The 23,397-nt window shown below is 45.6% G+C and overlaps 1 protein-coding gene across 17 annotated transcripts in view; it reads left to right on the top strand.

The window, feature by feature from the left end:
* ZMYND8 (zinc finger MYND-type containing 8) overlaps positions 1–23,397 on the top strand; it is a 140,738-nt gene that overhangs the window by 48,886 nt on the left and 68,455 nt on the right. For 12 of the 17 annotated variants that reach the window (XM_073880304.1, XM_025875342.2, XM_073880306.1 and 9 more), the window contains 5 exons: positions 6,030–6,178; positions 15,307–15,525; positions 18,462–18,575; positions 21,018–21,110; positions 22,235–22,322. In XM_073880304.1, coding sequence (XP_073736405.1) covers positions 6,030–6,178; positions 15,307–15,525; positions 18,462–18,575; positions 21,018–21,110; positions 22,235–22,322 — 663 coding nt within the window. The remainder of the gene's footprint in view (positions 1–6,029; positions 6,179–15,306; positions 15,526–18,461; positions 18,576–21,017; positions 21,111–22,234; positions 22,323–23,397) is intronic. The other 5 variants (XM_025875347.2, XM_073880310.1, XM_025875352.2 and 2 more) reach the window with 1 other exon arrangement.

Consider the following 23,397-nt stretch of genomic DNA (forward strand, 5'->3'; position numbering starts at 1 on the left):
CTGGGGCCCATTCCCTCTCCTGAGGAGACAATTCCCTGTCATGGTGTGTCATTTCCCAGACTCTGGAGAATGTCAAAGGCCGTGACTCAGGTGCCGGATGTGGGTGGGGGTGGGGGTGCCTGCCGGGGCCGAGTCTGGCAGGCCTGGGTGAAGGGGGGGACACGGGGGAGAGGGGCGTGGGGGGAGAGGAAATGACCTCGCAGGCCCCCTGCCCCCAGCCTGTTTTGTGGCCTGAGCCTGAGCTAAGTTCTGGTGCCACCATTGGGAGGGGAATGTGCTTCCTGGGGAATATAACCACCCCTCTGACCTTCAGGCCACCATCTGCAGTTGTGAGGGAAAAAGGCCCCACGAGAGTGTGCTCGTCAGCATAGACCCTGTGTGAAGAGGTCATCTTGCTACAGAGCTGAGGACGGCCTCTCCCCGACGTGAGGCCATGTGTGAGCCTCCTAGTCACATTGCCTGGGTTCAGATCCCAGCCCAGCCACTTGTGTCATCTTGGGCAAGTGACTTAAAGGGAAGTACACCAAAGGCATTTTGAACAAGGCCCCCCTACGTTGTCGGTAATAAGAGAAAGCCTCAGCTGTTAATACTCGTGGCTGAGGAAAGCTAAAAGACTGGGTTATCTTGAAGTTCGGTGTCCCTTAGGTCAGGGGACATTGAGGAGGGGCTGAGTGGGATTATTTCTGGCAGTTCACAAGACACAGGTTGGAGAAGGATCTCATCACATGCTTGGTTCCTAATACCCAGTAGGCCTTCCCATATTATTAAGATTTCACTGAAATGTCACAGGAGGGGAAAGTTCTGCTGTTCTTGCTCCATGCCAAGCTGTTCTCCTGAGTCACCGCTCTGTCTCCAGGCAAAGGCCTGGAGGAGTTGTCCTCCCTCGCCCACATTAACTCCGTCGGAACCAGACTTATTTTGGGGGGAGAGGCGTTAGGAGGCAGAGGGTCGCGGGTGGGCCAGTGCCCTAGCGGAATCTCAGGCCCTGCTACCTCACAGAAAGAACTTTCAGATCAAGGGTGAGCCATTTCCTTGGTGATTCAGTCTACGGTGGCTGTTTGTCATCTTTCCAAGTTTATAGATGAGATGTGTTTAGCAGTAAATCCTCGTCAGAATTAAATCATTAAAGAAGGGGGAAAAAAAAAACCTTGACTCAGCTTTCTGGAAAAGGTCCTACACAGGCGGCTTTGTTGCAATGACTACAGCAAAGCCCACACCCACCATTCTGTCACCACCCCAGGTCTAGGAGTGGGCAGATTTTTAAGTCAGAATGCTGACCTGCTCCCTCATACTTCCGAAGGACTGTGAATCCAGTTGGTATTTCTCACTTTTCTCCTTAAAAGCCTCACTGAAAGCCTGTGCCTTGAGAGACTTGTCTGTTGCTTGGATCCTGTTCCACTCCTGCCCCTTGGACGCGGCCGACAATCTCTCATTAACTCTGGAGGGAGTCTGTGTGTTTGTAGCCAGGAAGGAACAGAATTGGGGTTTTTGTGGTTTGCAGGGATTAGAAGGTTGGGGTCCTCTTAGGTACGGGCAGCCTTTGGTCAGACCCCTCCTCACTGAGCAGGTCGCTGGTTTCCCCTTTGGTTTCCTGCTGGGCTTGGGCAAAACGCTGTCTCTGCCTTAAATTGCTTATGTGTATTTCTCCCCTATCTGCCCTGGAAGTAACGAATTTCAGAGTTCAAAAGGGACCTTAAGATCCTCTAGTTCTGTAGTTTTAATCTTTAGTGTTGATGACGCCCTTGGGAAGATAGATTAGGCATGGCCCTCTTCCCAGGAAATTGTGTCTTTGTACAGAACCGTGGCATGTGGTTCGTGGGTCCCTGGAGCACTTTCATGGACTCCACGTGGGAAGTTCCGGTCTGGTCCCTTCCTCCCTTCTCCCATTTTGCAGATGGAGCCTGACAAGTAGAGAGGGTGGCCTGGCGTCTTCTCCTACTTAGTTGTCTTTATTCTCTTGCTTTGCCTTCTTGCTCGGCTTCTGTTTCCTCAGCCCCAGACCAAGCCCCGCAGGTGGCGGTGGGGCAGGGGAGGAGATGGGCTTTACCAGTGTGGAACAGGATTCGCTACACTTGAGAACTTCGATTGCATCCCCCCCACACACATCCTAGAGCACCTGAAACCAGCGTGCACCCGAATTCTCCGAAGGGCTCCTTAAACCACGGATGGCCAGGCTCTCCTCTAGAGTTTCTGATTTGTAGCTCTGGTGTAGGGCCTGAGAATGTGCATTTCTTAAAATTCCCAGGTGGCGCCACTGCTGTTAGTGTGGGGACTACTCTTTGGGATCCATTGTCCCAGGGGGTCTCAGTCACAGGTAGGTAACTTAGGCTGTCCAAGGAGGGGCTGGTGTCCTTTCTGGCTCCCAAAGGCTGGCTAAGTATTGGCTGGACTGTGTTGATCATCTACCATGTTTTCTTGTTCTAGCCCAGTGATTCTTCAGGAGGCTGGTACCACCCCTCTGTGAGTGTTTGGGAAGTACGTGGGGGTGCTTTTTGTTGTCAGTGTGTTTGGGAGTACTGCTAGCAGTGGGAGGGTGCCCAGGTGGTCCTTGCAACGAGGAAAGCTGTCCCTTACCAAATGCATTGCGCTCCATGAAGAAATATGGAAACACACGAGTTGTTTTTGTCCCGAATGTGCCCCTAACTTTTTTGCTGATGTGTCTTTGCTCATGTACTTTCTTCTTTTAAAAATCTACCCACAGGGGCACCTGGGTGGCTCAGTCAGTTGGACATCTGACTTGATTTTGGATCGGATCGTGATCTCTGGGTCATGAGATTGAGCCCCATGTCACACTCCACACTCAGCATGGAGTCTGCTTGGGGTTCTCTCTTCCTGTCCCCTACTTCCCCCGACCCCATGTGTGCTCTCCTTTAAAATAAATAAATAAATAAATCTTTAAAAAAAAGAAAAGTACCCGCAAATGAAACAAAACATACCAAATAACCAAAAGCTTTGCCCAGTTGCTTTCAATTTTGGGCTGGCTCGGGGCGCCTGGGTGGCTCAGTCGTTAAGCATCTGCCTTCGGCTCAGGTCATGATCCCAGGGTGCTGGGATCGAGCCCCACGTCGGGCTCCCTGCTCCGTGGGAAGCCTGCTTCTCCCTCTCCCGCTCCCCCTGCTTGTGTTCCTGCTCTCGCTCTCTCTCTCTCTGTCAAATAAATAAATCTTAAAAAAAAATTTTTTTTGTGGGGGCTGGCCAAGGTGCCATTTCTTCTGGGATGCATCTCCTTGGGGCCCCCAAAACACCTTTCTGTTTTTTTTATTTTTTTTGCTAGGCTCCACTACCCAGCGTGGAGTCCAACGTGGGGCTTGAACTCATGACCCTGAGATCAAGACCTGAGCTGAGGGCGCCTGGGTGGCTCAGTTGGTTAAGCGACTGCCTTCGGCTCAGGTCATGATCCTGGAGTCCCGGGATCGAGTCCCACATCAGGCTCCCTGCTCGGCGGTGAGTCTGCTTCTCCCTCTGACCCTCTTCCCTCTCGTGCTCTCTATCGCTCATTCTCTCTCTCTAATAAATAAATAAAATCTTAAAAAAAAAAAACAAAAAAAAAAAGGACCTGAGCTGAGATCAAGAGTTGGATGCTTAAGCAGCTGAGCCATCGAGGTGCCCCAACCAGAACACCTTCCTAAAACACACATATTCTGACAGTTGAGCAGGGTTATTTGGGTTTATCAGCTCCATGTTGAACAAATCCCAGACTGTGGTCCCCAAGCCTCTGGTGATTGGTCCATCTGGTTTGGTGACATTGTTTATCCTGAATCAGGCCTTCATCATTTGCTCATTCCTGACTTTGGTTTGCACTTGCTGCTTTTTTATGTGCTACTGACCCTCCTAAATACCTCACTTTAAATTTATTTTGATAAGGTAGTCTGTGCTCATGATAAATAAAATACACAAGGGTACACAGTGAAAAATAATCCCTCCCCCACCTCCTGCATGTTTTCCTCCCCTGAGACAGCCGCTAGTCCCAGTTGAGAGCTCTGTAGTAGTTTCGTGTTCATCCGGGAATGTGCTAGGCTTGTGCAAACTTAGATATCTAACATTGTTTTTGGGGTGTGTGTGTCAGTCTGTTAATGGTGCTAGATGTGTGTTGCTCTTTTAACCAGATGCAGAAGCTTGGAGATAGTCACGCATCTGTTTGCATAGAGGTGCTTTCTTATTCTTAATGGCTGTGGAATATTGCACTGTATGAGGGGCGCCTGGCTGGGTCACTTGGTAGAGCATGTGACTCTTGATCTTAGGGTTGTGAGTTCAAGCCCCACATTGGGCATAGAGATTACATAAAAGAAAAAAAAAGAATATTCCACTGTATGGCTATGGAATGTTATTAGACCAGTCCTCGATTTGTGGACATTTTAGTCCTTTCCAGGTGCGGGTACATCACCCAGGGCCTCAATTTGAATCATTTTAGGGTTGCTTTGCTCCCTGTGATTGTATCTATAGCATGTGTTTCTAGGTGGAGGAGGTGAGTCTTCACGGATGAGGGTGGAGTGGGGTAGGGATCTCTGTAGGGCGTGAGAGGAGGTTCTCTCTAGGGGAACACCAATCCCAGGCTGCACCTTTTCGGTGAGTTTTCCTGCTAACTAGCTGTGATATGCCTCTGGGCCATCCCTTTGGGCTCTCTGGGCCTCCACTTTGAAGTCTGTGGGATGATTCTCCAAACTCTGGGGTCTGTTCTCCCTCAAGGGGCCTTTGGTTAGCGTTTAATTTCCTCTCGGGGCGATGTGTCAGATGTGTAGCCCCCGGAATGCTTGTTGGGGATTTTTCTGAAGTTGCCCACTGAGAGTGGAGGGTTCCATCCTGTGGATCGGTTTTTGCAGAAGTCGTACACCATCTCCTTTAATGAGCCTGCTTGGAAGATGCTCTTTCAGGTGGAAGGAAACCCCTAGGAGGCCTTGCATGTGTCTGTACCAGACTGTGTTCATCTGCCCCAGTGGCCCCTGTCCACACACGGAGGTTGGTGACGCATGGCGCATCCCGCGTGCTGGGGCTTGCCCGCAAGTTAAAACCGGAGGAGGCGCGTCGTCAGGTTCGCTTTGGGGATAGTCGTCCTTCTGGATTCCACATCCCACCCCATCCCCTGTGCTCTCACGTAGCTGTCTTTCCTTGTGCCTGTAACGTCTCTTTCTCAGAATGTAAGGCGTGCCACTCGGGGCCCTTATTTCGCTCCGACGCTAATGAGACAGCCAGCGGGCATGGAATGGACCCAAGGCCTTGCAGGTGAAGACGGGGTGGTGATGGAAGTGTCTGGGTTTAAATGAGATGCTGGGAGAGTCCAAATGGGAAGGAATAATTGGCACGGGTGGGCGGCTGGCATGTCTCGGAGGAGAATCAGGGAGAATGTCATTTGTGTCTATCCCTTCGGAGGAGAGTCACAAGCAAGCATGACACAGTAAGTGTTGTCGTCTTCCACAAAGAAGCATGTGTGCCTTCGATTTCTGGAAGCGTGTGGCCTCTCTGGCCTGTCTTTCCTGGTTTCCTGGCCGTTGCCGTCCCGCGCGGGTATGGAGAAGAAGCATTTTGGGATGAGGACGGTACTGGTGTCTGTGTGACACAGCTTGTGGTGGCTGGGTCATGACCTGGTCAACAGGGACACAGTAGAGATGGGTGGGGCTTTTGGCAAAATGGAGAGCACGTTTCCAACTAAAAGTGTCTCACTGGTTGGTAGACAGATCAGTCTGGTGCCATAACGCCATGCAGGCCCTGATTTGTGTGTGTTTTGTTTTGTTTTGTTTGTTTGTTTCTAAGAGAAGCCAGAAGTCTAGGGTGATAATGGGAAGTTTCTCGATTTTTATATTCTGGCAGTGAGTTAAAATTTTAACAAAAATGGCATGTAGGCTGAAGGAAGTGTCTGACCTTTGAGACCATTAACCAAAGGGATGGGGTGAGTGTATTCTAGGAGGATGAACGAACACTACAGTGGCATTGGGCCTGGGGACAGAATGCCTTGTGTCCCACACACCCCCTCCCTGGGGGGCCTCGGCCTCCCTGACTGCTTTAAAATATGTGGTCCTGTGTGTCTCTTTCAGATCCTGGCTCCACAGAGAGAACAGCCCAGAAAAGAAAGTTCCCCAGCCCTCCGCATTCTTCCAATGGCCACTCGCCACAGGACACATCCACAAGCCCCATTAAAAAGAAAAAGAAACCCGGCTTACTGAACAATAACAATAAGGAGCAGGTAAAGGGCCGCTGGGAATGGCGTCCACACCGGCAGGACAAAGGTTGTAGGGAGCAGCACTGTAGCTTTCCAGGTGTTGCTGACAGCCCGTGTTCTTGGCATTTAGCAAGCTGCCTTGCTCTAGCTGTCATTTGCGTAGGACAAGAAGGGCAGCTCAAAGTGGGTCTGTGTAGAAATTTCCAGTGGCTTTTTAGATCTGTTTTGGGGACAGGGCAGTGACCCAGATGAGCTTGAAGATACTGTGCTGTAGGATTTGGGGATTTTCCTTGGATTTCCTTCTTACACTGTACTGCTGTTTCCACATGTGGCCGGAGGAGTTTTTCCTGCTAGACCATGCCAGTAGGATTGTGCTGAGCTCTGCCTGGAGGCGGTTACGGGGCTGAGGCAGGCTCCCTCCTGGTCTCAGCTTTCTCATCTGTAAAATAATAGGTTTAGGTCTGTGGTAGCACAGCTGCTGTCTCTACCCGTTGCCCACTGTCCTCTTTGGTAATTGGTCACCCTTTTGTCTCACTGCGCATCGAACCGACAGGAGTCTTTTCTAGACCCCTTCCTCCTTCTGCAGCCAAGACCTATCAACTAGATAGGAATATCCATTAGCCATCTTAGATCTTAAGAGATCTAGCTTTAAAATTCTCTGATGCAGGCTAGATACTCTTAAGATTTAAAAAAAGCTGCTTGAGCGGGCCACGAGGTCAGATCTCCTAGCATTGGAGGAAACAGGATGCCCCGGTGGTTCTGCTAGCATTTCAGTAGGGATTCCTCCGGATGTATTCATCCATCTTGTGCATTATGGGAGTGCCGAAGTGGGCCCTGGGGATTGGAGGTTGAAATAAAAATAAGGTTGTTGCTTTCATGGGAAGAAAACTAGCAACAGTTGACATGCCCCGAACTGGGAGAGGGCTGCATTTCTGCACATGAATCTATTTCCATTCTCAAAATTATATAGCGAGATGCCCGCTCTGCTTTGCTGGGTATCTGTGGGCAAGTTAACCTCTTTGTGCCTAGTTTGCTCATCCACTGAAACAGGAGTAATAGTATCACGACCAGTTTCACAGGGTTGTGGTGATATGTCAATCATAATAATAAAAATTAAGCCAGGCTCGACACTAAGTGGAATAATCACACAAACTATGTATGAAATAATGAAACGACAGCTACAGAAATGTTCTAGATCTGTGCTGTTTGGTATAATAGCCACAAGCCACATGTGGCCATCCAGCACCTGCAAATGGCAAATGTGACCCAGGGACTGGGTTTTTTTTTTTTAACCAAAAAATTTTTTTAAGTTTTTAATTAGATTTCAGTTAGTTAACATACAGTGTAATGTTAGTTCCAGGTGTACAGTATAGTGATTCAACACTTGCCTTACAATACCCCATGCTCATCACAGTAAGTGCATTCAACTTCATCCCCACCCCCATTTCCCCCATCCCCCTGCCCACCTCCCCTCTGGTCACCAGCAGTTGGTTCTCTGTAGTTAAGAGTCTGTTTCTTGGAGGAACTGAATTTTTAATTTAATTTTAATTTAATTGACTGCCTGTGGCTTATAGCTACTGTGTTGGATAGTGCAGGTCTAATGAGTTGGGAATCCCGTTAAAAGAGAAGAAACAGGCGGGTCCTAAATAAATTTCTAGGGGGACTGAGAAGCGTATATGACGGTGCTGGTGGTAATAATACTAAGAGACATTGGTTGACCATGTGCCACTTCCTGTTGTAAGGCATTTTTCTGTTCTCATGTTTATAATAACCCTGTGGGAAAGGGCTGTAATTGTGTCCATCTTACAGATGAAAACACAGAGGTTCAGAGAGGTTAAGGTGTCTCCTCAAGGCCTCAGAACGAAGCAGAAGCTGCCTTTGAGCTTAGGTCTGCCTGTCTGGCTTGAAGCGCTGACACCCATCCCTTTCACCCAGGAGCCATCCCATAGCTGCTGACGGTGAAGACTAAGAAACACAAAGGGGTGCCTGGGTGGCTCAGTCAGTTAAGCATCGGACTCTTGATTTTTGGCTCAGGTCCTGATCTCAGGGTCCTGAGGTTGAGCCCTGCCTCGGGCTCTGCACTGGGCGTGGATCCCATGAGACATTCTCTCTCTTTCTTAAAGAAACAGAAACAGGAAGGCCACAGATAATCCCCAAACCTTAACTTAGGTAGTAATTTAACTTCCTGAGCAAACCCTCCCTTACCAGGTACCAGGAGGGCGTGAAGCAGATGGTTGTCCCCTTTGTGCAGAAAGCCTTCTCCTTTGGCCTCTGCCTGTGTATGCACACATGCATCACACTTTTTTGAGTTTCTACCCGTCTTTTAAGGAACTGGCTTGTACCTCTCTTGCTGGAAGCTGATCAGCCTGCATAGTCCATGTATCTTCTTCTCTCCGTTCCTCATCCATGTGTTAGGGCCATTTCTGTAACACAGCCCGTGACCACAGTGACGCGTTTGTCAGTCTGTGTCCCCTTTTGGACTAGCAGCCTCAAAAAGTGGCCAGTGTCTGGCGGCTGCTGTAGCCGCAGGGTGGGGGCTCGTGAATCCACAGTGCACTCTGGGTGTGGAAAAGAGGAGACTCGGAGGAGCTGGACATGGGGCATGATGATGCTCCTGAATAATCTGTCATCTTCAGTATTGATAGAAGAGTTTATGGGACTGTTGCACAGGGGAAGTTTGGTCCTGACCTAGAGATCTGGCTCTTTCTAGCCCCACTGCATCTGGGAGACTCAACTGTGGGACCATGTCACTTGCTGACCCATCTTTGAGATTCATTTACCTTGTAAAAAAGGGGTTTGGGCTGGAAACATCATAAGGTTGATTGTAGGTTTGTTTTTCAGCCCTAAAACTCCCTGGGGCCGAACAGTCAGGAGTTGGCAGAGGAGAAACTGGCTTAACTGCAAAGAAATGACATTCCTGACCCTTGACCCCATAATTTATTCTAGCATATCATATTTGCATAGTGGCCGCGGCCTCCCTCCTGTAACAATCTGTTTTTCCTTAAGGGGAACTTAAATCCTTTTAAAAAATTCCTCTGGACACTTTCCCTTTCCTCTTTCTTTCTTTTAGAATTTTATAGCATTACAAAATTACGGAATTGAAAGCAAATTGTAGGTCTGCAAGTGCTGGGTTTTACCAGTAATATAATTTCTTAGTCACCAACATTTGAAGATCATGAGATTTCAAATAACAACTTGTATTTTGGGTTCTTACAAAAACTCAGAAAAATCCGGCAACAGCTGAAGTAGAGTAGAGCCTGCCCCTTTAGACACAGGGCCTCTGTGCTCTAGTTTTACCACACTCCCCACCCCTCCCCAGTGTCACACCCTGCCGACTTGGCTCATACCTTCTGCCTTGGCTCTTTCAAGAGTTCAAATGCCTTTGATTTTTGGCATATGTCAAGATTCTTCTCCCCTTCCTCTCAATTTTAATTTCTTTTTTGTGTTAAAAAAAAAAAAAGCTTTTCTTGTCTTATAAAAACAAAAAACCCCCCATATTTTTCCATTTTTGGTAGACTTCTTATTAACCAAGTGGAGATCAGGGTTGAATTTTTAAGGTTGGACCTTATTTCACCCATTTTTCATATATTAGGAATTCAGTAATTTTAGGGGAGTTGTAAGAGGAACTTTAAAACACACTTTGTTTTTTGGGAAAAAAGTATTTAAGCCTTATAATTACTTTTTTTTTTTAAGATTTTATTTATTTATTTGACAGAGCAACCACAGGCAGGGGGCGTGGCAGGCAGAGGGAGAGGGAGAAGCAGGCTCCCCTCTGATCAGGGAGCCCGACGCGGGACTCGATCCCAGGATCCTGGGACCATGACCTGAGCCGAAGGCAGAAGCTTAACCGACTGAGCCATCCAGGCACCCCTATAATTAATATTTTATAGGCTTTTGGCCCAGTGGTATGGTTTCACTCTGTAGGAAAGGTTTGAAAACAAGGGGGTGCTTTTTCTTGGGATTGGGTTGGGGGAGACATCCCAAAGCCTGAAAGGATGCTCCTATCATTTTGTGGAAGGTTAGGTTGCCAAATATCCTGTGGTAGATGGCCCAAGAAGTATCTTCCCTCAAATGATATTAGGTAGGGCCTTTACTGAAAAATACTACTCTAATTTTTAGTTCTTGGGATATTTGACTATGAAGACTCCACTGGGAAGCGGGCCCCCCCCATCATTAAAGGATTGAGAAATAATCTGCTAACAGATTGGGTGGCCATCGGTATACCTTTGATCAAATATGGTAAAGGAATGATGGGGCCCCCCCCTCTGCCTCTGAGTATAGGGTATGTACATACCATAAATGGGTGAGCTAGATATTATTTTGTCGGGCCCATGCATTGTCTTAAAAACTTAAAAATATTCACAGAAGTCCCTTGTTGGGCTGGGGCAGTGTATTAACAGTGGAGACAGTTCCGGGGGGTGTAGGCTTGCTGGCTTCTCCCTGAGCTCAGGCAGCACTGGGAGTGTGTATCTGCCTAGCTGTCTCCATCACTGGAGCTGAGCCGGGGCTGCCCCTTAAGATGGGCCCGAGTTCTGCCTCTCCCTGTTGTCTGTCTCGCCAGCGTCCAGGCTGAATGCCAGTGACATTCCTCGCACTCCAGGGCTGGGCAGTTTTTCTTAGAGCAGAGACGTATTTTGCAGTGTTTGTGCTTTAAATGGAGAAGAACAAAAGCTGGAACAAGGACCGTTTTCATTCACGTATGTTACCTCTGTGGTCCATGTAGGAATTTTGAGTTTTGGTCCCCGTTTGTCACGCATGTACCCTGTGCTCACACACAGCCAGAGCACCCATTTTCTGCTTTACGCAGACCAGGTGTCAGCTAACTACAGCCTGTGAGCCAGATGCTGCCCTGAGCCTGTTTTTGTAAATAAAGTTTTATTGGCACACAGCCACATTCGTTCATTTACATATTGTCTATGGTTGCTTTTTTGCTACTGTTGCTGACTTGAGTCCTTGTAATAGAGACCACATGACCTGCAACGCCCTCAGCTATTTACTGTCTTTTTTTTTTTTTTAAGATTTTATTTGTTTGAGAGACACAGAGAGAGAACATAAGCAGAAAGAGGGAGAAGCAGACACCCTGCTGAGCAGGGAGCCTGATGTGGGGCTCGATCCCAGGACCCTGAGATCATGACCTGAGCGGAAGGCAGACGCTTAACCGACTGGGCCACCCAGGAGCCCCTATTTCCAGTCTTTATACAACCCGTTAGAGAAGAAGTTTTTTGGCTACTGGCACAAGACTGAAGTATTAGAGAAGTGAGTGAATGAGCCTGTTCTCTTGTTCAATCAGCCTGTGGAAGAAACAGGGAAATAAGAACATTTGCTCACACAGCCTGCAGTTATCCTATAATAACACAGGTTGCAACCTGTTTGCCTTACTAGCAGGCTGGTAACACCCCCTATACGTAGGGCGGAGAAAATCGTAACTCATTTTACCTGGAATGATTTGCTTTTCCTTTTTTAAATGTTCCATATTTGTTATCAGACTATTTTTATGGAACAGGAAACACAAGATAAGGTAGATATCTGATTGATACGGAGGTTACCAGGCAGCTAGTTCTCAGCAGCAACAGCTGCTGCCTAGCACGCGTCCCTCATGATTCCCCCCAGGAACACCCATTCCCAGCCAGGTGTGGGTTGGAGGCAAGGACATGGGGGCAGGGAGCTTAGCCTCAGAAGTGGCAGCTAGGCTTCTCTTGGACAGGAAAGCCCTGGGTTTCCAGTTAGGGAGTTTAGCTGGCCTGTTCGAGTCTTCCAGTTTCATTTAGATTGACTCTTCCTGTCCTATTATTAACTTGCTGAAAGGAAGTCAGGCACTGATCTATGGCTTACTGCTATGTTGCGAAAGCCACGGAAGCACTCTGGAAGACCTCACTCAGGTGAGAAGTAGTTCGTGCTCGCTTGATGCGCGAGGCTTACCTTCCCACACGAGGATCTTCTCGTCTTTCCACCCCTTGCCTTCCTCTTGTTTCTTGTCCTTCGCCCCCTCCTTAAAGCCCCCCTTCGCCCCCTCCCCTGCCCCAAACGCAAACAAGCATTTCCTAGGCAGATAGCAGACCCTGTACGTCAGTGGTTCTCAACTAAGGGCAGTTTTGCCCCCCCAGGGATGTTTGGCAATATCGAGACATTTTTGATCGTCACAGTTTTGTGGATGGTGGGGTGCTCCAGGCATCTAGCCAATGGATACTGCCACACATCCCATCATGCACAGGAAGGCTCCGTCCCACAAAGAATTTTCTGCCCTGAGCAACAGTAGTGTGAGGGTGAGAGCCACCCCCCCCCAAGATGTTCTCCTTTCATGTCCCCTTCTGTGGTGTTTCTGGTTGTTTTCCTAATTTTCAGATTCACTCCCTCCCCCCCTCAGCTCTTTGCATGAAACAGAAGTTATTTTGACTTACGGAGAATGTTCTCTGAGGGGGTCACTTCATCATTAGAGTCTCTCCTCCACCCAGCATTGTCTTATACAGGGTATCAGGGTGAGAGAAAGTTGGGTTGTTTTAACTAGTTTTCTCATCTGTCAAGTGCGACTAGTGGTGTCTGTCCTGAGTACCTCTCTGGGGGTGTGAGGATAAAATGAAGATGATGTGTATGAGAGTATGTTAAACACTTAACATGGAGAGAAAATGGTAGTGATGTTATTGTCTGGAAACCAAGTATAGAGGCCTGTATCTGAATGGAAGCAGGGAAATAATTGGGCTCAAGAATTATGGAGTTACCCTTAGGTCTTTTTTTTTTTTTTTAAGATTTTTATTTTATTTGAGAGAGAGAGTGAGAGTGAGCATGAGAAGGGAGAGGGTCAGAGGGAAAAGCAGACTCCCGGCCTAGAAGGGAGCCCGATGTGGGACTTGATCCTGGGACCCCGGGATCATGACCTGAGCCGAAGGCAGTCACTTAACCACTGAGCCACCCAGGCGCCCGAGTTACCCTTAAGTCTTAGTTGTTGGGGCGCCTGGGTGGCTCAGTTGGTTAAGCGTCTGCCTTCGGCTCAGGTCATGATCCCGGGGTCCTGGGATCGAGCCCCGCATTGGGCTCCCTGCTCCGCGGGAAGCCTGCTTCTCCCTCTCCCACTCCCCCTGCTTGTGTTCCCTCTCTCGCTGTGTCTCTCTCTGTCAGGTAAATAAATGGAATCTTAGTTGTTTTCCTAGTAGAAAGGAGAGTAGGGAGGCTTCGAAGAATGGATTAACAAAGATCTACGAAGGAAGCATCCGGGAGGGTTGATAAAAAGGAGTGTAGAAATAGCAGACATTTCGATAATCTTAAAACCTCATACTAAAAAGCGGGAACAAGACATGCCTGCTTTTAATCTTTACCACTCTTTCCCATTATCCTGGGGGTTCCAGGATAAAATAAGGGCCCCATTACAATAAGGGGAAAAGAAAAGGAGTGTAAAAATACTAGAGATGAACAGACAAAAAAACTGATGTCGCTTAGAGCAGATGTTTTTAATCAGTAAACTGTTAGAACTGCCTATATAGGAGATCAGCATTAAAACTAACAACATTTCTGTGTACCAACAATAACTACTTAGAAAATAGGATAGAGAAAGATCCCATTCATAATATCAACAAAAATTATGCAGCTTTAACCAGCATATGAGACCTTTGTGGAGGAAACTGTAATGTTTTGCTGAAGGACAGGACAGGAAAAAAGCTTACTGTCCAAGATAGGTACTGGGGTTGTGGCTAAACTATTACCCATGGAATCAAGGCTCAAAGTGGGTTGAGTAGCTTTCTTAAGGTCGCATAGCTAGTTATTGGGTCATTTTGATGCTTACCACCAGAATTTCTTTCTTTCTTTTTTATTCTCTTTAAATTTTTATTGTTATGTTAATTTTTTAAAAAAGGTAAGCTCTACGCCCAGCATGGAGCCCAGTGTGGGGCTTGAACTCACAACCCTGAGATCAAGACCTGAGTTGAGATCAAGAATCGTATACTTAACCAACTGAGCTACCCAGTTGCCCCCAGAATTTCTTTCCTTTCTTTTTTGTAGAAGATTCATTTACTTATGTATCTGAGAGAGGAGGGAGGGGCAGAGGGAGAGAGAGAGAGAGAGAGAGAGCGTCTCAAACAGACTCTGCGCTGATTGTGGAGCCCGACGAGGGGCTCGATCCCATTATGCTGAGATCATGATCTGAGCTGAAATCAAGAGTGGGACCCTTAACCGACTGAGCCACCCAGGCGCCCCACCCCCATAATTTCTTACAGTACTTCTTAAAAATTGTATTTGTTACTGATTTCCACTAGACATTTTTTCCTGATGAGTTTCTTCTGAGTGATCTTATATGTTCGGAATGTGGCTTTGTTAGATTGTATAATGTATCATTAGGGAAACATTTTTCTTGACATTCTGGAGTAGGAAGTGGTTTTGATTCCCATGAATTGGCCACTCATGTAATCTTTCTGCTGTTGGTGTTTCTGAATAGGAGATCTGGAACCTCTGCAAATATGAGGACCTACCAGGTTAAAGGATCATGGCTTTAGGAAGCCTCCGGTGGCTCACATATTTTATGCATTGGGGGTAGACTTAAAAAAGGAATGGCCTTTTTTTTTTTTTTTTTCCTTTTTTTCTTTTTGGTGCCTCAAATCCCAATTGATCTATCCTCCCAAAGCCTGCTGTTGAAAGAATCCTAGGGCAAATTGTTGGCTTTGTTTAGACCTCCATTTGTTGGTCTCTTAAGTATATCAGTAATGGCAGCACTGTGTTAAATGCATACGTTATATCATCCCCTTGAATCCCAACCCAAATACCATGATGTTAGGTATTATCATCCCCATTTTACAGATGAGAAAGTTGAAGCTGAGAGGTTTAGATTTGGCCATGGTCATGCAGCTGGTAGAACTAAAATTTGAACCTGGGTATGCCTGGGTAGTAGCCATTGTAATTATTCTGCTAGGGCAGCCTCTTAACTCTTAGACACCAGCTTTTCAATCTATGGCTTATGAATGTAGAAGAGAGAGAGAGAGGAAAAAAAATATCTTAGTATCTAATGACCTGCAAACTCTGTATTTAGTAGAGTGACCCAAGATAGCTTTTTAAGGAATGTGTGGAATGCTGTGATGTTCTTTTGTTGTTATTGATGTATTTGTTCAAATTCCTTTTGAGAATGCACATTTGTTTTGAAACCAAACCTGTCTTTCTTGCCTACATTTCAGTCAGAACTAAGACATGGTCCGTTTTACTATATGAAGCAGCCACTCACCACAGACCCTGTTGATGTTGTACCGCAGGATGGACGGAATGATTTCTACTGCTGGGTTTGTCACCGGGAAGGCCAAGTCCTTTGCTGTGAGCTCTGTCCCCGGGTTTATCACGCTAAGTGTCTGAGACTGACATCGGAACCAGAGGGGGACTGGTTTTGTCCTGAATGTGAGGTTAGTTCCCAAAAAATGAATGCATTATCTGCTTCGTTTCCTTTCCTTTCTCATTCTCCCTTTCATTTAAAAATTTTTGAATAATCCAGATTCAGGAAAAAAATGAAATCTCTTGCCTTCCACTTGCTCTATCCTGGTCACCCCCTTTCGGGACCAGCTTTGGCAGGGGCCTGAGCACTGCCGCTCTTGCAGTGACAATTGCACTGGGTGTTGGTTTTGATTCTTCCTGGGTCTTTGGATCACTCTGGGATCTGCAGCCTTCTCTGATTCTGCTGTAATGAACATTTCAGAAGTTAACTTAGGAACTGTTTAACAGTTCACGTATTTTGAAAAGATCGCATGCTGTTTTTGCTCTTCTTGGATGTTGTCTCCTGCTGCATCCGTTGAGTCATTGGCGGTAGCTGAGAAGACCAATTTGGGTTGTGTGCTCCATGTGGTTGTCATCTGATGCTTTCATTCATGCTGCAACTGTTTCTCGAGTGCCCGTTAGGTGCTAGGGATCCGGCCGTGAACAAAAAGAGGCACGCATGACATGCTTTTCAGGAGAAGAGGACAAAAACCAAATAAAATGAATTGAAGAGAAGGAATTGGGAGTAAGGCTTGTGGAGGGTGTTTCCCTTTCAAGTGAAGAGGCCCAGGAAGGCCCAGGAAGGCCTCACTGAGACTTGAGAACGGCATGAAGGAGAGGAGGAGCGAGTCGTGCCGCCTTCCGTTGAGGAGGCTGCAGGTACAGAACCCAAGCAGAAGCCCGCTGGCTTAGTGAAGAACATAAGTATCTCATTTGTCAGAAAGCCTAACGTTTTCCTTTATTAAAACAGTTATGACCATTTCCACAATTCTGAGGTGTCTTCCATTATTGGCGACTTCCAGTGATGACGCTTTTTCAAGATGCTGCAAATGATGCCATCTGCAAAATCAGTTAATACGGAATGTCACTTGGGTTTGAAGGTATATTAGAACTTGATCTCACACAAGGAAGCTTTCTGTATACGAAATGGAACGTTCTCCCTGATGTCTTTCAAAAGAAGCAAGCTATAGGACGGTGTCTGTGGTACTGCTTTCGTGTTGGGAACGGAGAAAAATAAGAACTATATGAAAAGAGACGAGACTTCACATTGATACGATGATGACATTTTAATGGTGTTCTGCCCCTAAAATTGCAAACGATGGCCTCTGGTTCTCTTTGGGGTACTTGAGACAGAGAGATGTGTAGGATACCCTTTGCTCAGCGATGCCCTCTTGTTGGGGGGTCGACCTGATTCCGCTACAGTTAGTGGGGGCACTGGATCTTTCATCCGTTTCCTTTTGTCTTGACCCACCCTTCCCAGTGGTTTTATTCATAATTTTGCAGAAATGATAGTGACTTTTGCTGCAAGTAACGATCCTGATGGATGCGGGCTGGAACAATAAGGGATCAATAAGGATTTATTCTCATGTGTAGAAAGAACCCAGAGGCAGGGCCAGGCCAGAGTTTGTGCACAGCCAGACTCTGTTTCACTGTTGAGGCGAAGTGTGCCCTCACCCCCCCGCCCCCCGCCATGGCCATAAGCTGGCTGCTGGGGTTTTTAATCACGTGTGCCTGGACAAAAATCCCTCTAAGAGGAGGAGTGTTTCTGTTTACAACCCTTTTTATCAAGCAGAAGGACCTTGCCCTTCAGCCTCCAGGTGACTTTGTCCTTGGCCTCATCAGTCAGGATTGCACCGGTCTTCAAGCAAAAGAATCTTGAAAATGCTTGTCTGGCACTGTCAGTCTGTATCATGGGAACCAGGCACTGCTAGCCAGGAAGGAAGGGATCGGGGATGGAGGAGAGGTGAAGGTGTTCGCTATGGATAGCTACCTGGAAGCAAACAGCGATTCAAACAAACAGGTGTTCTGTGTCTAAGGTTCAGGGCCCCAAATTTCTTCCAGGGGTGCGTTGGCAGTGCAGGCACCTCGCTAGCTGTCTCAGGCTCGGGTAGCTAAGCCGTTAGGTACGTGCGTCATGTACTGTTTCCAGCTTCTGAGCAACTCATGTGTTGCCCTTTTCCTCGACAACCAACCAGACACTTCTGAAGGTTCCTTTTGGAGGATCCAGAGCTATGAAGGTTGGAAACTAAATCAAGATTAATTGGAGGAAACTTTTCTCAGCTCTCCCTACACAGATGGTTAAAGAGTGTTTCCTGACATCATCAGACTTTGCTATTTTGGTGTTGCTGCTACATAAGGAGTCTGAAGCTCTGGGATTTTGTACCAGATTGACATAGCAGAGTCTGGTTTCAGACATTTCTCTGGGCCTCTTCTTTCATGGGAATTTCCCTTTCAAAATGACATTTATTTCCCATGGAGACAGACAGCTAGACTACGCTTCTTGTGTCGTTTGCCAGAATGTCCTGAGTGGGTTCACATCCGTGGTGACAGAGAATAAAGTCATATTTATATTTAGTTCTCTCCCATCCCTTGGCTTCTTTCTACAGGGAATACTGTCCTTTTCCATCAGTGATGTCATTGAGTTAAAGCCTTGTCAGTTTCCTGAAAGGTAGCCCAGAATGCTAAGAGGATCAAGTTAAGTGACTGATTCATTGTGTGCAGGGATCATGCTAAAACCATTAGTGGTCTTTCCTTTCACATCCCATTCTTGAAACCCAGGGTTGTAATGGTGACGATTTTTCAGGTCCCTGCCCACCTGCCTCTTTCTCAGATTATGTCATCTTCATGAGCGAAAAACACTTCCAAATAAGGTCATCACCAGTGGATTGGTGTGCCTCTTCATTTTTATCCACTGATCCAGTGTATGGTCAAGTAGATTGGAGTCCTTCTCAAGTGAAACAACTAGTCTCGTTTGGATGGAAAGGAATTTTTATTATGAGCTTATTGGAAAATTAGGAGGAAAGGGAACTTTGTACGGGGAATAGTAATTTTTTTTCTAACTGAACATTTGTGTGATTTTGACTCGTAGAAGATTACAGTAGCAGAGTGCATCGAGACTCAGAGTAAGGCCATGACAATGCTCACCATCGAACAGTTATCCTACCTGCTCAAGTTTGCCATTCAGAAAATGAAACAGCCAGGGGTAAGAAAAAAGTTCCTCTTGGTATAAGTGTAAATGGAAAATAGTGACTTTTGTTGTTTTCTGTTAACATTCTTGTTCTGGGTAGTTTTTGCTTTCCAGACACCTGTGAATACTCTTTGGGTCTTCTTATGTGCCTGGCTCAAATACCTAAAAATTAAATATAAAGTACGATGACAATCAGTTAATTCTCTGTAGTGAGTACTCCGTGTCCCCAGTGAGTTTAATGGGGGAATGACATGCAGTTGAAAGTTGGTGGGGATTTAAAATTCTGGTTGGTCATGAAGTGAAACCTCACACCCAGACCCCGTTGGGTAAGGAGGTTCTGTACTTCTCCCTTTGGGAGTTTGTAAAATTCCATTTCAATGAGAGAGTGGAATACAACCCAGTTTATTTATAATCAAGGTCTGATGATGGAACCTCCAAGTGAAACTCAACCAGTGAGACTCCCATAAAGGGCGAGAATTTGGTTCATTCCTTCAGTTTTGAAATGGGATTTGAGGTAGAGCCCTTTGCCTCTTAAAGGAAATCCAGATGTGAAAGCAAGGCTGCCACATTCAGCTGGCACGCTCTGTTTCCTAGTGGTTACCCTCCCCAGAGTCCCAGGCACATCATAGTCATGGTGGTTTTAGTTTTTTTCATGACATTTTTTAGGAACATGACTATAAAATGCCTCGTTCTTAAAAAGAATATGTTGTGCCCATATAATCAACATGTTATGACATTCTTTGTACGGACCAATCTAGAGAAACTTTAAGGGTAGGGTTTTCTCTTTCCAGTTTGCACAGAAGCACCATATGGGCTAGTGGTGACCCTTTGTTAAACTCTCCAGAGTCTGCTTTCTAAGTCAAGGGAATATACAGCATTGTAGAACCTCAGGGTATTGAATAGACAGTGTGGCTTAATTTCTTAGAGAAAAAAAAACAAAAAAAACCCCCAAGCTTTTGTTTTGAGATTATATTCTGAAACTTGATACCATGAAAAAAAAACTCAGAGCATGCCAATTGGGTGTTGCTAAATTGGGAATCTATTTGTAACAAAATCTCCGTCAATGGAAGCAAAAGCATGGAGAGCCTCAGTTTGGAAAGAAAAACAACTCTTTTTTTTTTTTAACTGTAGAGTTGTTTTTATGTTGAGTGACAAGGAATTACTTTCTGCTTTTCTATAGGCTAAATTATGGGACTGTTTTACAAAAAGAACAGATTCATGTAGAGTTGTCAACACTGTAGAATTATAAACCAAAGAGAAAAATCGAAGAAGGCCTTAATTTCTCACATAAATTGTTTGATATAAAATCAATTAGGGCAGAAAGTTCCCGATGATATTGAAGCATCTTTGTAACTTGCAATGGCCACACACTTTCCTTCTGGGTAAAAGAGGGCTCCAGTGACTGCAAGTGGTAGCTCTTTCAGATGCCTTGCTTGGCTGTCATTTGGTGTTTAATTAAATCTTTTAGTTATTGATGGATTGATTTTGAGATTTTATTTACTTATTTATTTATTTATAAAGATTTTATTTATTTATTGGAGAGAGAGAGAATGAGAGACAGAGAGCATGAGAGGGAAGAGGGACAGAGGGAGAAGCAGACCCCCCGCTGAGCAGGGAGCCCGATATGGGACTCAATCCTGGGACTCCAGGATCATGACCTGAGCCAAAGGCAGTCGCTTAACCAACTGAGCCACCCAGGCGCCCTTGAGATTTTATTTTTAAGTAAACTCTACACCCAGTGTGGGGCTTGAACTTTTACAACTCTGAGATTAATAAGAGTCGCACGCTCTACCAACTGAGCCAGCCAGGTGCCCCAAATCTTGTAGATTTTTAAATATTGATAAGTATAAACAATCCATCAACAAACCGGGCCTTGCATTTTGAGCTGATTCACGTAAGGGCTGAAGAACGTGGCGCAAGATGAAAAACTTTGACATAGTCTCTGTGTTGAGGATAATTTGGCTTCTTGGAGGAGGAGCAAAATCTCACTGTCTGAATTTTCCCCCCAAGTGTAAAATATCTGCTGGCACTTAGGGGGACTTTATTAAGTGTGTCATCTCTGGGTATGGCCACATTTTCCTGTCTGTTTTGGTTATGGATGTTTGCAGGACATAGATAAGCCTTATTCAGAGTTCACGTACGAAGTAGCTGATGGTGTGTTGTTCTTGTCGATCTTAATAGAAGAGCACAGAACTTGTTATTTGCATATATTTTGAAAACTAAACAAATAACAAAAGAACCCCCCCCCGCCAATGATTATTGATAACAGGCAGAACTAGAAGCTGAACCAGCTTAGTACTCCCCAAGGTCATTCTTTGTGGAAACCACTAGAACTGTATTGTCTGAAAAGTTGTCTCCATTTTGAAAGTACTTTTGTTACTATTAATGCTTTGTTTTCCACAGTAATGATGGGTTTGTGTATCCGTGTGTGTGTGCATCTCTTCTTTTCTTTTATAGACAGATGCATTCCAGAAGCCTGTTCCATTGGAACAGCATCCTGACTATGCGGAATACATCTTCCATCCTATGGACCTTTGTACATTGGAAAAGGTTGGCCTCCATCAAAGAACCTCACCACTGTAGCCACAATTCCCGGAGGGACTAAAGACCCTCCCTCACTTCCTGTGCCCCATCTCAAGTTAGATGATTACTCTGCCTTTCCTCTGCACCATTTTTATTTGGATGGAGGAACTCTTGATCCCTTCACTTCTGTAACATTCTTCCAAGGATTGTAAGGGAGTGTTGAATTCCACTGATTAGCTCCAAATATTACTTTTGCTGGTGATTGTCTGAAAATTGAGCTGAAAAAGTCACACTTCTATGAATCAGTGATTTGATTGATTTGAGCCTTACCTCCTCTTTTTCTGTCAGAGGTGCTAAGGAGGGCAGCAGGAAGGAGAAAAGAGAAAATTAAGTGTTTGGGAAACCGTCAGATTGCTGATAAAGATGTGGCTTCCTAGAAGTAATTCTACTGTTACGGATATGTCCTTAATGCCTGAAGGTGCTTTGAAAAGTTCAGGCTAAAATTCCATCCTGAAAATTACACTTGGAACGCTTTAGATTGTGTATATCACCCTGGTGCTAATTTTCAAATTTTTGGCATGAAATATGGGGAATGAAAAGCATGGATGAGGAGAAAACCTTATATTGTCTTGCTGACCCCCAAATGCTCAATCGAACCTGCTTTGAAAAATTACACACACCCTCATGGTTTTCAAGAAAAGAAGGCATTCAAAAAAGACAGAGTTGGAATCCTAGCTTCACAAATTAATAGCGTTGGAACTTTGCAGAAGTTCCTTAACAATCCCATACCTCAGTATTCTTGTGATGATAGTAAGTGTGTCATTGCGTTCTTAGTCACAAGGCTTATGTGAGGCTGTTACAATGAATAAAAGCCACGTCAGTATATAAAATATCCTGGTTTCTTGGAAGGGGCTGCTTGATAAATGACAGCTGGTATAAGAGGAAACAATTCAAGTTACTGTGATGAATTCAGCGACTTCATTTTTATGGAGCTCTAGATCTAAAATATAATAGCATCTTGGGAAATGGGTAAAAGCATTAATTAATTTGGCAAATGACTGCTAAGAAAAATGATGTGGGGACGCAGGTGTTAATTGGCTGCAGCTTGTACAGACTCACGGGTTATTATGCTCCTTGGCTTTTCTCCCCAGAATGCTAAAAAGAAAATGTATGGATGCACAGAAGCTTTCCTGGCCGATGCAAAGTGGATTTTGCACAACTGCATCATTTATAATGGAGGTGGGTGGCTTAGGTGGCTCCTAAAAAAAGAGAGTGTTTATGCTGTGTGTTTTGCTCAATCTCCCACCCTTCCTAAAGAATCATGCTCTTTTTTTCCTGCGCCAGGGCCAAAAACTGAGAGTATTTGTATATAGATTGCTAATAATGTTTGAATAGGGGACAGTGACTCTGTGCTTTAAGGGAATGAGCTGGTATCCATAGTGGCTCATGGCTATATGATGCTGCTTACCTGTCCTTCTTAGAAACTTTATGGAGGAATAATTACGTAGAAAAAATGCATAGATTTTGTGAATACAGACTCTGAATTTGACAAATGTGTAACCCATCTCAAAAGTATAACTACAACCTCAGATTAAATCTAGAGTATTTGCATCACTCTATTATATTCCCACTTGTCCCTTACCAGTAAATCCACCCTCCTTGGTTTTTCCTGCCCTTACAGATTAGTTTTACATATTCTGGAATTTCACACAAATGGAGTCCTAGTGCATTCTTTTGTGTCTGGCTGATTGCATGCAGTGTAATTTTTTTGGGGATTCATGCATGTTGTTGTATGTATCAGTCGCTTTGTTCCTTTTTATTCCCATGAGTGGTTTTTCACTGTATCAGCATACAATTTATTTATCTATTCCCTTTGTGGATTTTGAAGGATCTTTGGGTATTGTCAGCTTTTGGCTGTTAGGAATAAAGCCACTGTGAACATTCTTGTGGAAGTCTTTGTGTGGACATATATTTTCATTTCTCATGGGTAAATACTTAGGAGTGGTAGTGCTGGGTCATTGACTAGGTTTCTAGTTATTTATTTATTAAAGGTTTTATTTATTTATTTGGCAGAGAGACACAGCGAGAGAGGGAACACAAGCAGGGGGAGCGGGAGAGGGAGAAGCAGGCTTCCCGCTGAGCAGGGAGCCCGATGTGGGGCTCGATCCCAGAACCCTGGGACCGTGACCTGAGCCGAAGGCAGACGCTTAACGACTGAGCCACCCAGGCACCCCGACTAGGTTTCTATTTAAATTTACAAGACAGGGGCACCTGGGTGGCTCAGTCGTTAAGCGTCTGCCTTCGGCTCAGGTCA

The sequence above is a fragment of the Callorhinus ursinus genome, unplaced genomic scaffold (assembly GCF_003265705.2).
Source record: "Callorhinus ursinus isolate GAN/ISIS: 27379988/994484 unplaced genomic scaffold, GSC_fseal_2.0 scaffold38, whole genome shotgun sequence".
Classification (NCBI taxonomy): domain Eukaryota; kingdom Metazoa; phylum Chordata; class Mammalia; order Carnivora; family Otariidae; genus Callorhinus; species Callorhinus ursinus.